Genomic DNA, 14,282 nt, shown 5'->3' on the forward strand with positions numbered 1-14,282 from the left:
AATTAGCAACAATAAAGTTACAGAGGCTATCTCTAAGCAGGTTGGAGGGGCAGCTTCGGGCTGACTTTTTGTCATTAATAAATGAATGAAGTCAACATGGTTCTAACTCTACATGTTTCAGTGATTTTCTTTGTAAAACCAAATGCAATTCTTACAAATTTCACCTGACTAAAGGTAACGTTTCAGAATAAACCCCTTTCAGTGCCATAACTTGATGATTCAGTGTTGTTTACAAATGCACAAGATACAATGAATCATGACTAATATTTTTGGACTCAAACAATACACACTCATATATATTATGTTGATAATGGGCTTACCCTGTAAATAATAAAAAAAAAAGGCATCCAACAGTTCACAGTGCAAATAACGTAATGAAATCAAAAGCTTTTTAAACGATTACTCAAAACATGTATTTATTCTCTCGGTTAGCACACAATGTAAACACAAATGTAATCAGAGACACAGACAATGTTTTAGGACAGTGAGAGGACCCAAGGGCCAAATTTATCAACTGTGTGTAGAAAAGGTTTGTACAAATTAAATTATTTGTGTGAGTACAAAATATTTTTGAATTTATCAAACGTGCACCGTGACACCAGTCTTACGCACAGCAGCACTGTTCTAAAGCATTCAGAAATTCCTCCAACTGACTATTTATGGTAGCAGCAATCCCTTTGAATATGTGTGAATGGACATACATGAAATAAAGGATCAACTGACAAACATCCCAAACAATCTACATCAACAACTCAATGGCACAGATTGTTGTTAAATGGACAAAAATAAACCTGTCAAACCTGTCATGTCAAATCTGAAATGTGTCACTTGACAGACAGACTTCCCTAAGATTGATTATCTGTCTTGTTTGAATGGCGTCAGCATTACAGGATGTAATATGCCTGTATTAGGCATCGGCTCGTCTGTTCTGAGGGATTTTACACAGCAAACCAAGATTAAGTTGCAGACTTTTTCAGGTTTATACTTGTGCAGGCACAGCCATCGGCCATTTAGCAGGACTATTTCACGTTCAATGATGCTTGTAGTGCTGTTCCTACAGTGAGTTGGCTACAGGCATTATTACCCATGTCTTCATTACATCCCTAATTGCCCATGGAGTATTGTAACTACTATAATAATCCCATATTTTTTTATTGACTATTATGAATTGATTCTTAAATTTCCAAAAATTGATCATGCACATTTTTCTAAACTAATACAAACCAGACGAGTCCTTCATTCAACGGTTGTCATACAAGATGAAACCACAAGGCAGAGCTGTTAACTCTGTCTTAACAGCGTTGCGATAGGGGCTTACAGTACTGAGCAACGGACTGCACCAGATGGGTGCTAAGAAGGGGACTTGCACCTCGGACGCTGGCGCATCTTTCACAAGCGTGCCCACAACGAGTGCGTGGAGCCATCGAAGCATGCCACGAGATGCGTCACATGGCAAAAGAGGCTGATGTATCGCGGGAGTGCACCAGGGACAAGTCTGGTGGTTGGGGCTGGGTAGAAGGCCTTGGATGCTAATCAATGAATCATATTAAGTTTCTGTCTTGTGACCACAAAAAGTTCCGAAGCATCAGCATCTTTGCTATTAGGACAATAAAATCAATGAATTAATACAATTTGGGCATTTATTCAGTTACACTATACAGGATTAAAGGTGCTGTGAAGTCAAATAAATCAGAAGATGATTGATGTTAAAGTGAAGATCAATAATCAGCAATAATGACAAATTGTATTGAGAATCATTAATAATCAAGAATGAGTCTGTAATCGAATCAAGACTTCAATAATCAGATTTGAATCGAATCAGGAACCACCCCTAATTGTAACACACAGCAATCAACCAGACAGATTCCTCAGCTGCTCCTGCTTAAAAGCACAGACAGCAGCTGGATGTGCACTGGAAAGGTTTTGTGCATTTCGTCTGTCACTCCAACATTTGCAAATCAGGGCATATATCATCTATCCATTTTCAAAGCTGCTTGCTCCTTTTCGGGGTTTCAGGGTTCTGCTGGTGCCTATCTCCAGATGTCATCCAGCACTAGACTGGGTACTGCCTGGACAGAGCGCCAGTCTATCGCAGGGCCAACATACACACAAATCAACAATCACTCACATCTAAGGGCAATTTAGCAACTCCAATCAATCTGACAGTCATGTTTTTGGATGTTGAGAGGAAGCTGGAACACTAGGAGAAAACCCACACAAGCATGGGGAGAACAAACTTTCCACCCCAGGGCTTGATCTGAAGACCTTCTTGGTAAGGTGAAAATGCTAACCACTATTTTACCATGCATCATAGACATAAATCGGTCATAAGTCAGTATTTTTTGGTAGGCGGTAATTCCTGAAAAGCCACTTTGTGCTCTCACAGATCAATATCATCTTTGAAGACTCTCTCTTGCAGAGCACACAGCTCTCCAACTTTTGTAATATGCATTTTCACACTCTGGAACTGCGCATGCGCAACCTGGAGGGTCATAGGTTGAGAGGGATCTAAACGTAAACAAGCTCAGTCGGTCTGTTAATATTTCCAACCTGAAAGTGTTTGTAATTTTAGTTCAGAGATCTTTAGTGTTTTAATGGTTTTTATATTATTCATTTTACATATATTTGGACTGGGGGTTTACCGCTGATGCCACTTTCGGCCCAATCCGAGCACTTTTGAAAACAGATGGGAGCAGCAGTATAGAAGCAAGGGCAGTCCCCTCACTTCCACACTCCTCTCTCATTGATGGGACTTGATCTCGGAACTTCAAGCACCGACTTCCAGGGCCTCCAGTGCCATTCGGGAACGACGCACATATACGGACCATGGCTTTTGTAAAACCAATGGGAGAAGCAGGTATCAAAGAGACCGATCTTCCTTGCTTTGACACTCCTTCTCCCAAGCTTTTAACTTATGATTGTTATGCATTTTATGTATTTACCTTTATTGTTGGTAATTTATTTTTTGACTTTTGTAGTTGTCATACACAACTGTAAAGTGTCTTTAAGTTTTTGAAAAGGGCTTATCAATAAAAATGTATTATTATTAGGGTCCGAAGGCCATACTGGTTGTTGGAACCTGTTGCTCTTGCTCTTTTTCCCTATTATTATCCCTTTTCGGCAGGTCTGTGTGATTTGTACAAAATTCGCCACATGTGTTATTGACCCCAAGATGAGCAAAAAGTTACATTATGACCATGCCCAAAACCAAACAGGAAGTAGGTCATCATGGATTAATGGCTTTTTGTTCTTGCGCAAACTAGTTTGTGGGGCTTCACTCGATTCACTTCAAACTCAGCCAGACCATTTAGGATCCACTGAAGATTAAAAATCATTGAAAGAATTTGCGTATCTCTCACGGTTTGGTCGTGGCGCAACTGGCGCCATTTAGCATGCCATAATAGGAAAATGCTTATAACTCTCAAATGCAAAATTCAAACTGCTTCATATTTGATACACATGTTGAATGTCCTTTCCTAAACAAGACTCAATGTCAAAATTACCCATCATGTCTTGCGTTCTATGAGATTATGAACTAAATTCACAAGTGACAACTTTTGTCAATTAGAGGATACAGAGAAAATGTGTGAGGTTGGAGATTGCTGACTGCTGTGATTCTCTGTGAATTCTATTTGTGGTATCACTGTTCTACAACCAGATTTTGTGTGTTCGCATGGTAAGAGCTGTGGGCAAATGTACACCTGTTTCTACACACAAGTTCAAGTTGATAAATACCATACTTTGCATGGGAATGCTCGTACACAGGTCGTGCAAGAACGATTGATAAATGAGGCCCCTAGAGAAGAACACTCATGTCACTGTGAGAGAACATGCAAACTCGACCCAAACAGTGTGACCAGTGTCCTGGAACACACAGTCACACCGCTCAGAGCCAGCAAACAACTGCTGCATTATAATCCCAAATCTAAAGTCGATAGTGTGTTTGGTGCTCACATGTAAGGAAGGATATCCTACATGATGGCGCCTCCTTTGTACATTTGTTGTGACATTTTAACCTGTGAACCAAAGTAAGCTGATGAGATAGCGTGTACTGTAATCAGACAAAGTGTGAAACAGGACATAATGTCACCCTTACTTGCAGTGTTTACACTTGACACCAAACATCATGCTCTTACAACACACTTGGCACATCTGAGAAAGCCAGGACTTGGTTGAAAACCTACAAAAGTATAAAGTTTGTATTAGAATAAAAACAATGGGAAGTCAATCATTGAGTCTTTTGAGAAATGCATAAAAATACAGATGAATTACAAATTGCCATGCCTTATTCCCGGAGTCGCTACTTTCTAATCATGGGGGACTTTTAGAAAAGCTTTAATTTGTTTAAGAAAGGCACATAATTAATAACTACATTGCTGTTATTAATATTAACAATTTGCTAAATGCAACCTTTCTATTACTAGGATGTTGTGTCAATAATCCAAGGTAGGATAATGATAATAATAAGGATTAAGTCGCTTTTATTGTTATATATGTGCAACAAACACAACATATGTTCTCTGCTTTTAACCCATCCCTTAGGAGCAGTGGGCATCCACAGTGCAGCACCCAGGTAGTAGTTGGTGTTAATTGCCTTGCTCAAGGGCCCACAGCTAATTTGAACCACCTAGCAACACAACAGGTTTTTTTTTAACAATTAGGCCACCCCAATTTTGACACTTGTAGAAAACAAGATACAGCCTCAGTGTTAAGTATGTGCACAGTTCCCACACTCTTGAAGATTTTCTTGATGGGATTCACTCCCAAATAATGAGGGTTTAGTTTATTTTCCTCAATTCTTTTATGCAGATTAAAAAAACAAACCTTAAAACAAACAAACACCAGTGTAATTATACAGGATGAAATCTAATAAACACATCAATTAATAAACAGGTTACAGCAATATGACAACACAATAATAGTAAATATCCCATTTTATATTGTATTTAGCAAGTACTCAATATATTAAACACATTTAGTACATTACAATAGAAACTATTTGAACCAACTTAATAACCACTTGCAAATTAATCTTTTATCATATGTAAACATGCTGACGTAAAATTTATCAAGCACAGTAGAATAAGCTCTCACCTACTCAGGTGTAAACATGTAGCAGGTCTGTAATGTATGAAGGCGCTGACCAGTTAAAATACATATTCACGGTTAGCTCCAAGAATTTACTGTTTGTTTTTGTGGACTTAAGTAATGCACAGGTGTGACTACGCAAAGAGTGTATTTATGGGAAACTTCAACAGCTGCAGCCCTCCAAACATCCCTCACCCGTGGACCCAGCTCAAGAGAAAAGCCCCAGCAGCATCCAGCCCAGGAATGGAAACATGTCCCCAAAGCCAATTATTCGAAAGAGGACACAGCAAGCCACATTACTAGACACCAGGCACATCAGTCAAGCCCCCAAAGGAGCTGGCCCCCTGCCACAGGCCTCCAGTTCCCGCCGAGGCCACCCCGACAGCCAGCACAGGGCACCAGTTAACCCCCCCCCCCCCCCACTCCCCCCCCCCACACACACACACACAACTACATGATAGCATCAATATCAGAGATCCCCACTGTCCCATCATTCTCCACGGTGTATTAAAAGTGTTCTGAGGGGCAGATTCACTAAGATCTGAAATAAAGGGTGGTAATCCAGTTGCTTCCCTAAATCCTTTGGTCACGCAGTTTCCTCACCTGCTGCGCGGAATTCACTAAGATTGCAGCAATGATTAGTGCACGAGTAGAACTAGTGCAGACCGCCCCTATTTAAATGAGCGTTTTGCTTGTTTAATGTGGAGACCTCAGTGCGGACAAGCACTGACATTTGAGGAAGATGGACTTCTCTGTCTGCTGCACAAACATTTAATAATGTAGAAAACTAAATAAACAAATAAAAAGGTTGTTGTTGTTTTCTTAACAACTTTAAAACCTAATGATGGTTTCCCCTCTCATTTAACGTGGATGCTCCGTCCGCTCCTGTAACTTTACTCTGATCACTGCAAGCAAAATAGGCAAATTTTGACAGAAACCATCCTATTGATCTACCATTGATCTGAGTTAATACAGCAACAAAGTCTGTCAATCAGTCTGCATTATTTGAAGATGAACTACTGACCATCATCCAGCGCAGGTCTGAGCAGCGCTGTGTCACACACACTGTCACCATTGTGCCATCAGTGATCATACGTAAATTACGCATCTGATTTGTTGATTCTGGCCAACACGACACGAGACTTTGACGGTTACAACATGGAGAGAGAGACACAGACTGGAGCAGTGCATCCGAAAGGTACATCGACCCATGGTCATATCTATCTCTGCACATAGCGACCCTCTTTTTCACACACACACACACACACACACACACACACACACACACACACACACACACACACACACACACAGCAAACAGTTCCAGATTTCATGAATCGCATTCCCTCCCCTGCATTAATTTATGTGCATTTTCTCCTCCCATATTTTTGCTACCCCTGAGAGATCCGCCTACTATGCATATTCATTATAGGGAAACGCTCTAAATGGAATATGGGCGCATTCTGACGTGCTGCAGTCCTGATTCCCTGGGCTTTGTACTCCTTATTAGCGAGTGGAGTGACATTTACACAGTCTTTTAATGATGAAGTAGTCAGACCAAAAATCTCTATGTACAGTATGTGTGTCACTGAATGGTATGGGCTGAGATTAGTGACAATGGAAACTGAATTTGAATAGTTGGTATTGAATTTGAAAGTAACAACTTGAACTTGAAATGTAATTTACTGTTTTGAAACTGAATTAGTAACTTGAAATTGTATTGAAACTGAATAAATAACTTGAAATTGTATTTTTCCAGTTGAAAAAAAATCATGTTAGTACATTCCAAAAATTCTATATATTTCTGCTTCTCAAATTCAAATTCACTGCACGCAATTCAATTTCACTACATGGGGGCACACGTCCGGTCCACGAGGTTGAGCAGTCAATCACTGATTCATGGAACTCCTATTTACGTCTACAAAATCTCCTTTACGGCCCGTTGACAGTGTGACCATAGATATATTTAATAAAAGCATTTATCATTTATATCTATATAGCCCTGGAAAAACGAGGCGTCAATTAATGATTTACACCCCAATCACGCTGATAAAACGTTTGAGTTTTTTCAGTGAAAACGTGCCAAATATTGCCAACAATCATCCCGTTTCGTGAATCCTACTTCAGTAAACCAGTAAGCAATGTTAGCATCATATGATATAAGGTAGCATACCAGAATGCTCAGTGTAAAAAACCTACATCTTAGCAGAGGATCTGATACTGCAGCATTAGACATGGTCTCTGTCATGGTGGATGAAGCAACTGCTGCAAAAATACAATTCAATGAAACAACTGACAGCAACACAGACTGTTTGTTTGTTGCTTATGTAGGTTTTGACATGACAAACTCAAATTTTCTAATTCTAATATTCAGTTTTGTTTTGTAGGTTAAATTATTTTATATATATTGTGCTCCTGAGTTACTGTTGCTGGTTAATTTTAATTTATTATTATTATTATTATTATTATTATTATTATTATTATTATTATTATTATTATCAGTCAAAATTACCTGCAGCACTTGTATATATCATAATTTATTATTATTAAATATTATTATTATTATTATAATTATTAAATATTATAATTATTAAATGTTATTATTATTATTATTATTATTATTATTATTATTATTATTATTATTATTATTATAGTGTTTCTAGTTTGTTTTTTTCCACCAAGATCAATTCCTAAAACTGATTCTGATTTTGATGCACTTTAAATTTTGATCTGTATTTCTTTAATATTATTTTTTGTTTTCTTTCATGTTAATAAGGATTCAATGTTATGCAGAGGTGTACTTATAACAATTGTATAGGTATATATACTATTCATAGTCACGGCGGAGAGTGGGGGGGCGCGAAAGATTTTCTTCTTCCTGGGGGGGCGTGAAAGAAAGTAATTGAGAAGCGCTGTCTTAAACTCAATTACTGCAGCATGATGCTACAGTGGTATTACTGCAGAACATTTTTAATTCAAGACCCCTTCACTGTAATGTACTATTTAAATGTTACTGACCTGTGTGTTACAGCTAGGCCAATGTCTCTCCTCATTGTTTGAGGAGAACTCCTGTTCCCAGTCACATCTGCTGATAGTAAAAAGAAACACAATATTGTAGAAGCAACAATCAAACTGGTTTACAGGGACCAAAAACAGAGGCAACATCAGGATTCAAGTACACAAAGTGCTCACTCACTGTCCAGCAGAGTGGTGTTGACAGGCAGGATGTAGGGACCTGGAGCAGAGCCGTGAGTTCGAACAGACAGTGGAGGGGATCTCGGTCCAGAGTCCTCTGAACTGTTACCAAAGCTATTAATTTGAATGGCAGCCAACACTTTGCTCTTCTTACAGGCCCTGTAAATATATATTGACACCACTCGATATCGACCACAAGTGGCATACGTACAGTCTCTATTCTACAACACCCTTGCACACACACACACACACACACACACACAACTAATGTATGCACTGCTAAGGTAACTTTACGTTCAGGAGGGGGATAATGTCTATGTATTGAATACATTTGAAGAATTCCGTAAAATGTGAGACAGTATTATGAACTTTTACTACCAAAGGTTTTCATATGAGCTACTCCAATTTATAGAAATACAGAAACACTCTTCTGTAAGTAATGTTTTTTTTAGAAGATGATTCTTTTCAGCAAATATATGAAAATGTTGGCCTCCAAGAACATTGTTAGAATGTATTAAATGCACCAAAAGGTTGACATACTTTTGTGTTGTGGGGTCTTCGATGCGGTTGGTCAGCTGTGATTCCTGACTTTTGCTTCTTGCTAGTGCAATGTTGGGAAAAAGCTGCATTACTCTGCGGGAAGGTGGAGGCGGAGTGTAAGATTGCTTGGGAATGCATGTCTTAAATGTTCTGGTATTGGGTGGAGAATTTGGTTCCGTGGTGAAGGCATCCAACATGTCCTCAGCCAACATGCTGGGCCTTTGGTTACATGAGTAAGGTACCACCGATATGGAGATGGAGCGGCCATGGACACTGGTAGGGCCCAGAGGAGTACCTGGGCTCCCAGAGCTGAGGAAGTTACTCCCTGGGGAGAAGACAGTGTTGTCCCCTTGGGGTTTTGAGGTGGGGAAGCCAGAGTCTGGGTTACTTCCTGCTGTAACAGAAACAAGATACATTAATATTATTGTCCTACTTCATTATTTGTCTGGCACATGATATCTCATTATTTAAAGGACTATATTTTACCGAAGAAAAAACGTTTTTACATGACCATGTAAAAGCAACAATGAAGTGATTGTAAAACCCAATATCTCCCAACCTACTTTTAGAAACACTGCAAACATCTATTTTAACTAGTATGTAGATGCTAGTAATCTTTCAAAGAAATGTGTCTTGACATAAACACATGGGTTACTTTTCAGGATCACTCTGAGTCAAGATGTTCCTGATGTAGAGATTCCAAACAGCTAGAAAAAACACAGAGATGTGAAAATGATAATTTGGCTACGTTCACACTGGAGGCAAATGCAACCCAAGGCTCAAGGCTTTATCTCATAATTATGACCTCTTCTAATGACTGACAGGTGCATGATTCTGAATATATATATCTAATAGATTTGTATCAGCTATGACTTGTATATCTTTTTTTTACAAATCTGAGAATTATATACTTTATAATATAATACAATCAATACTTTTAATCATAAATATGACTCTTCTCAAAATAACAACTTTTGTATATCTTTATTGTCACACAATATCTCAATGTCAGCATCAGTTAATTATTTTTGTCACATCACAGAATTGTAAAATATTAACTGGAAGCTTCTCTGGTGGCGTTTGCAGTGGTTGTTGTATGGGGACAAAATTAGTGCAGTCCTGCACATCATTGTTGTCCTGTTGAAGTCTCTTTATTCCCAGACTTAAAAACAATCTGAAATCAGTGGTAACTCAAGTCAATGACCTTTATGCATTATAACAATCTGTCCTTGAAACATATCATATAAACCTTCTCAATCATTGAAACAATGATAAACATCTCCTCCTACAAATTTAAATTATGGAGAAACAAACTCAAGGCTTACAGTAAACATTTACATTTTGAAAAAAAATATCTATTATCAATTATCATATTACCTTGATAAAAATAATATCCTTTCTCAACATCAATTTGGTTTCAGATCTGATTACTAACTACTGCTCTCGTAAAATTGACCAACAATGTTTTTTCAGCTTTAGATCATGGGAAGCTTACTGGTGCAATATTTATTGATCTTACTAAAGCCTTCAATCTCATCGCTCATTATCTTCTCTTGGATAAACTCCATAAAATTGGTCTGTCTCGTCATGCTCTGTTGTGGTTTAACACATATCTTCACAACAGAAAACAATGTGTGGTTTTCAGAGGGTGTAAATCTGATGTGCTCACTCAACAGAGAGGTGTGCCTCAAGGCTCAACTTTAGGACCACTTTTATTTTCTATTTTTAGCAATGATCTTCCACTCATTCTTGCTGATGGTTCTATGCAATTATATGCAGACGGTACTAATATATACACATCCAAAGCCTCAATGACACTAATTCAGGAGGCTTTGCAAACTGATTTTAACTCCCTACAGATTTGGTTGTCTGCAAATAATTTGCTGCTGAATAAAAAAAAAAACTAACTCAATGCTTTTCGATGTGAAAAAGAACCTTAAGTTAAAATCCAATGCTTTGGTTTTGTATTTTACTGATGGTGGAGCTTGTCTTATGGTAGAGCATGTAAAATACCTTGGAGTGGATTGACTCTTATCTTTAAAACACACATTGATCATATCATTAAAAAAGTACATTTCAGTGCTGGTGTTTTATACTGCTCTAAAGACTGCTTCACATTCAATGTTAAAAAGAAACTTGCTTCACAAATCTTATTATCAACAATAGACTATGCTGACATTGTTTATCAAAATGCATCTAAAACTGATCTTCATGCCCCTAATGTTTAATTTTATAGACTCTGTAAATTTATATTAGGTTTTCTTTTTTTTACACATCACTGTACAATGATAGATACACTCAGCTGGCTCCCTCTTAATGTAAGATGTCAATTTCACTGGTATCAATTTGTTTTCAAATGTATTACCTTTAATTATACTTTCGGTCATATTTTCATTTATTTTTTGTTATTTACACACTAAGTTGTTCTTTCAGAAGTTCTAATCAGTCTTTTTCACAGTTCCCTCTGATTCAAAGGAAGTTGGTAAAAAAAAAGCTTTTATGTTTTGTGCTCTTTCTGCTGTGAGCTTGAAATGGTCCAAGCTGGCAGTATGAGTACACCCTTAGTTTGACACGTACTTTTACATCTGTCCGATGAACTCTGCATTGTCCCTGCATTGTCCCTTAAATTAGCCAGTTTAAGTTAAATGGACATACAGGTATAGCTGATGAGCTCTAAACTTACCTGTGTCACTCTTCAAACAGGAGAGGGAAGCTACAAGACGGGATCGGTCCTCGGAGTTGGAGCTCAGGCGTCTCATGGTGTCCTGCAGCTCAGTGGTGGGTATATGCAGTAACACGTCTTCTGAAAGCCTCCCTGATACAGCCTGCAGAAAAACAGCATGTAACAAAATCAGTTGTGTGCGGATTCATCCCAAAAATATCGATAGTATCGATACCAAAACCAGTTGGTATCAGTAAATTGATTTTTTTCTGTGGTCAGAAGAGGTGAGGAAAGAATGTGACTGATCAGCTCTTGTGAGTGTTTGAAACAGCTGACTTTTAATGATTTACTGGGATGCTGCTGCGTTTGTTGGACTCATTATCAGAATAAATGCTTAAGTAGCCATGTGTTTTACTACAACGTGCAGTTTATTGGCCAGAAACAATACCTAGAGTGTCGATAGCTAAAGGCAATCTGTATGTTGATCTGCACTAAAACAAGCCATTTCCAAAAACAAAGTTTTCCATTTTAAAACCTCCTATATGTTTATTTGAAGCAAGGAGTGATTTCTTTATGACTCATATGGCATATTTTGCAAAAAATCTAAAATCACAATTTTCTCAGAAATAAAGGTTTTTGTGTTTTTTCTCAGTGTCTCTCTTGCCAACATGTTCCTGGTTTTCCCATGGCATCACATGTAGTTGTAGCATTGTGGGCAACTGTGGCTCAGGTGGTAGAGGGGTAGTCTTCTGATCGAGAGGTTGGCAGTTCTATACCCGTCTATGTGTTGAAGTGTCCTTAGTTGCTCCCTGTGGTTGACTAGCACCTTGCATGGCAGTCTCATTGGTGAGTGTGAATGTGATATGTAAATTTTACCATTTGTGCCACTTCAATGTATTCAATATATAGATATTATTGTACATACACCCTCACAATGGTAGCAAATATGTAGTTATTATACAATTGCAAATGGTATAGAATACTTAGTAAGTTAATTTATATAATACAATAACTGTAACTTGTGGAAGCAACCTGGTGCAGGATACTTATATAATTTTTTTCTAATCATATATATTCTCAAAAGTGAAATGTATTCAAAGCCAAGCGTTGAACCAAGATGAACCTTCTGGATGCAGAGAAAACCCCATTATACAATCAGGGTGACATGGAAAGATTTCCAATACCCTTATAGAGCTCAGCAATCACTACAAACCCAATTTCAATCTATTATATCCATTAAGCCAAGAAAATAATGCCACATTAAATAGTCAAATTGTTTTTTCATGTCTAATGAACTCAAGGGATACATGCTAAGTGTATCTATCAGCATTAAATTTGTACCTTGAATAGAAAAAAATTAAATAATTGTCCCTTGACCTTTTGATCCTGTACTATGAAGCGAGATAATTATATCCTGGATTAATCTCCATTAGCGGGCTTCACCTATCCAAACATTCTCAATCAGAGAGAAGCTGTCCTACGAATCTCAATATTAACTCTCTAAATTAATCGAGTTGATTTCAGACAGGCTACATGCGCGCTCTTGTGACAGAGGTGGAGATGGCAGCGTCAGACCAATCACAATCACGAGGAAACTGTGGAGAGTAACTTACTGTACATCACAATGGAGGAATATTTTTTTAGAAATATGTAAAATTGAAATCAATAATTCAGACCAGAAACCACACTTTTGCTGCAGTAAAAGTAGTAAGTTATGTATGCAGGAATTAATGAGAGTTGATGCATAAATTAGTGAGATTATAAATGAAGAATAAACATACACTCATCAGTTTCACTTTCACCCTGTCTGTGGCTCTGATGCTGCGTTCATACTGCTCAACCTACATCAAAAGGTGGACAATATATTGTATTTTATATTATCTTACAGGACTGAGGCTATATGCATCATACAGAATACATAAATTAATTATTTAATGTATTTATTTATTTATCGAACTGAAAGCACCCGATACACACAGGCTTTATCAGCTGACTAATGTAGGTCAGTTCATCAGATATAAATCTATATGTTTCTTATAGGAAGTCATTGGTAAATGAAAGGATTGATCAATGTCTAAATATTCTCTCTCCTGTCAGCGTCACATCAGATCCGCACAGTGACGCGTTCACAGATTGATCGACCTTTTATTGGGCAGGTTGTTTTCTAAGAGAACTTTAGGACTCACTGAGTGAGATCCAAGCTAGATCAAAACATGGTGCCGTCCAGGTTGGTCGTTCAGCCTAAGTTACCACAGTATTTAGCTCCGTAAGACGTTATCCAGCTTCGTAGGACACCACACACCAAATAAATCCAGAAGTTAGCGCGATAAGAGGAAATCCAGCTTCGTAGTATAGGTCCCTAAATATTAAAAGAAGGTCTAAAGGTTGAATCACGCACTGAACAACAATAGGTAACCAATATCTCCTCTATAGCTTAAGAAGTCCAGTTTGGACCAGAAAGAATCAGAATCAGAATAGTTGTATCTGCCAAGTAGAGTTTAAAATAATGCAAGGAATGTGACTTGGTGGATGGTGCGATAAAACAATAATAATAATAATAATAATATTAATAATAATAACTAGAAAAGCACTCGGAGAGCGCAGACCTTCGCCAAGTGATTTATTAAACCACAGTGCACGATTTTATCTAAATTGTGCCACATTTATTTTTTTTAAGAATTGTCACAAACACGTAAAGTGTACAGCACGAGTATCGGGCAGGACATAAACACAATGCACTTCCCTACCACTACTACATTACGCATAAGCTACCACACTTAAAGGAGCAGGCTCATGC

At 37.9% G+C, this 14,282-nt stretch overlaps 1 protein-coding gene across 6 annotated transcripts in view; it reads right to left on the reverse strand.

The window, feature by feature from the left end:
* Nucleotides 1-14,282, reverse strand: part of LOC114474955 (kinase suppressor of Ras 1-like) — a 56,427-nt gene that overhangs the window by 16,698 nt on the left and 25,447 nt on the right. For 2 of the 6 annotated variants that reach the window (XM_028465590.1, XM_028465585.1), the window contains exons 2-7: nucleotides 11,507-11,648; nucleotides 8,824-9,217; nucleotides 8,285-8,442; nucleotides 8,107-8,176; nucleotides 4,097-4,180; nucleotides 3,955-4,016 (exon numbers count right to left, since the gene is read on the reverse strand). In XM_028465590.1, coding sequence (XP_028321391.1) covers nucleotides 3,955-4,016; nucleotides 4,097-4,180; nucleotides 8,107-8,176; nucleotides 8,285-8,442; nucleotides 8,824-9,217; nucleotides 11,507-11,582 — 844 coding nt within the window. In that variant the 5' untranslated portion in view covers nucleotides 11,583-11,648. The remainder of the gene's footprint in view (nucleotides 1-3,954; nucleotides 4,017-4,096; nucleotides 4,181-8,106; nucleotides 8,177-8,284; nucleotides 8,443-8,823; nucleotides 9,218-11,506; nucleotides 11,649-14,282) is intronic. The other 4 variants (XM_028465587.1, XM_028465589.1, XM_028465588.1 and 1 more) reach the window with 4 other exon arrangements.

Source organism: Gouania willdenowi, chromosome 13 (genome assembly GCF_900634775.1).
Source record: "Gouania willdenowi chromosome 13, fGouWil2.1, whole genome shotgun sequence".
Taxonomy (NCBI): Eukaryota; Metazoa; Chordata; class Actinopteri; order Blenniiformes; family Gobiesocidae; genus Gouania; species Gouania willdenowi.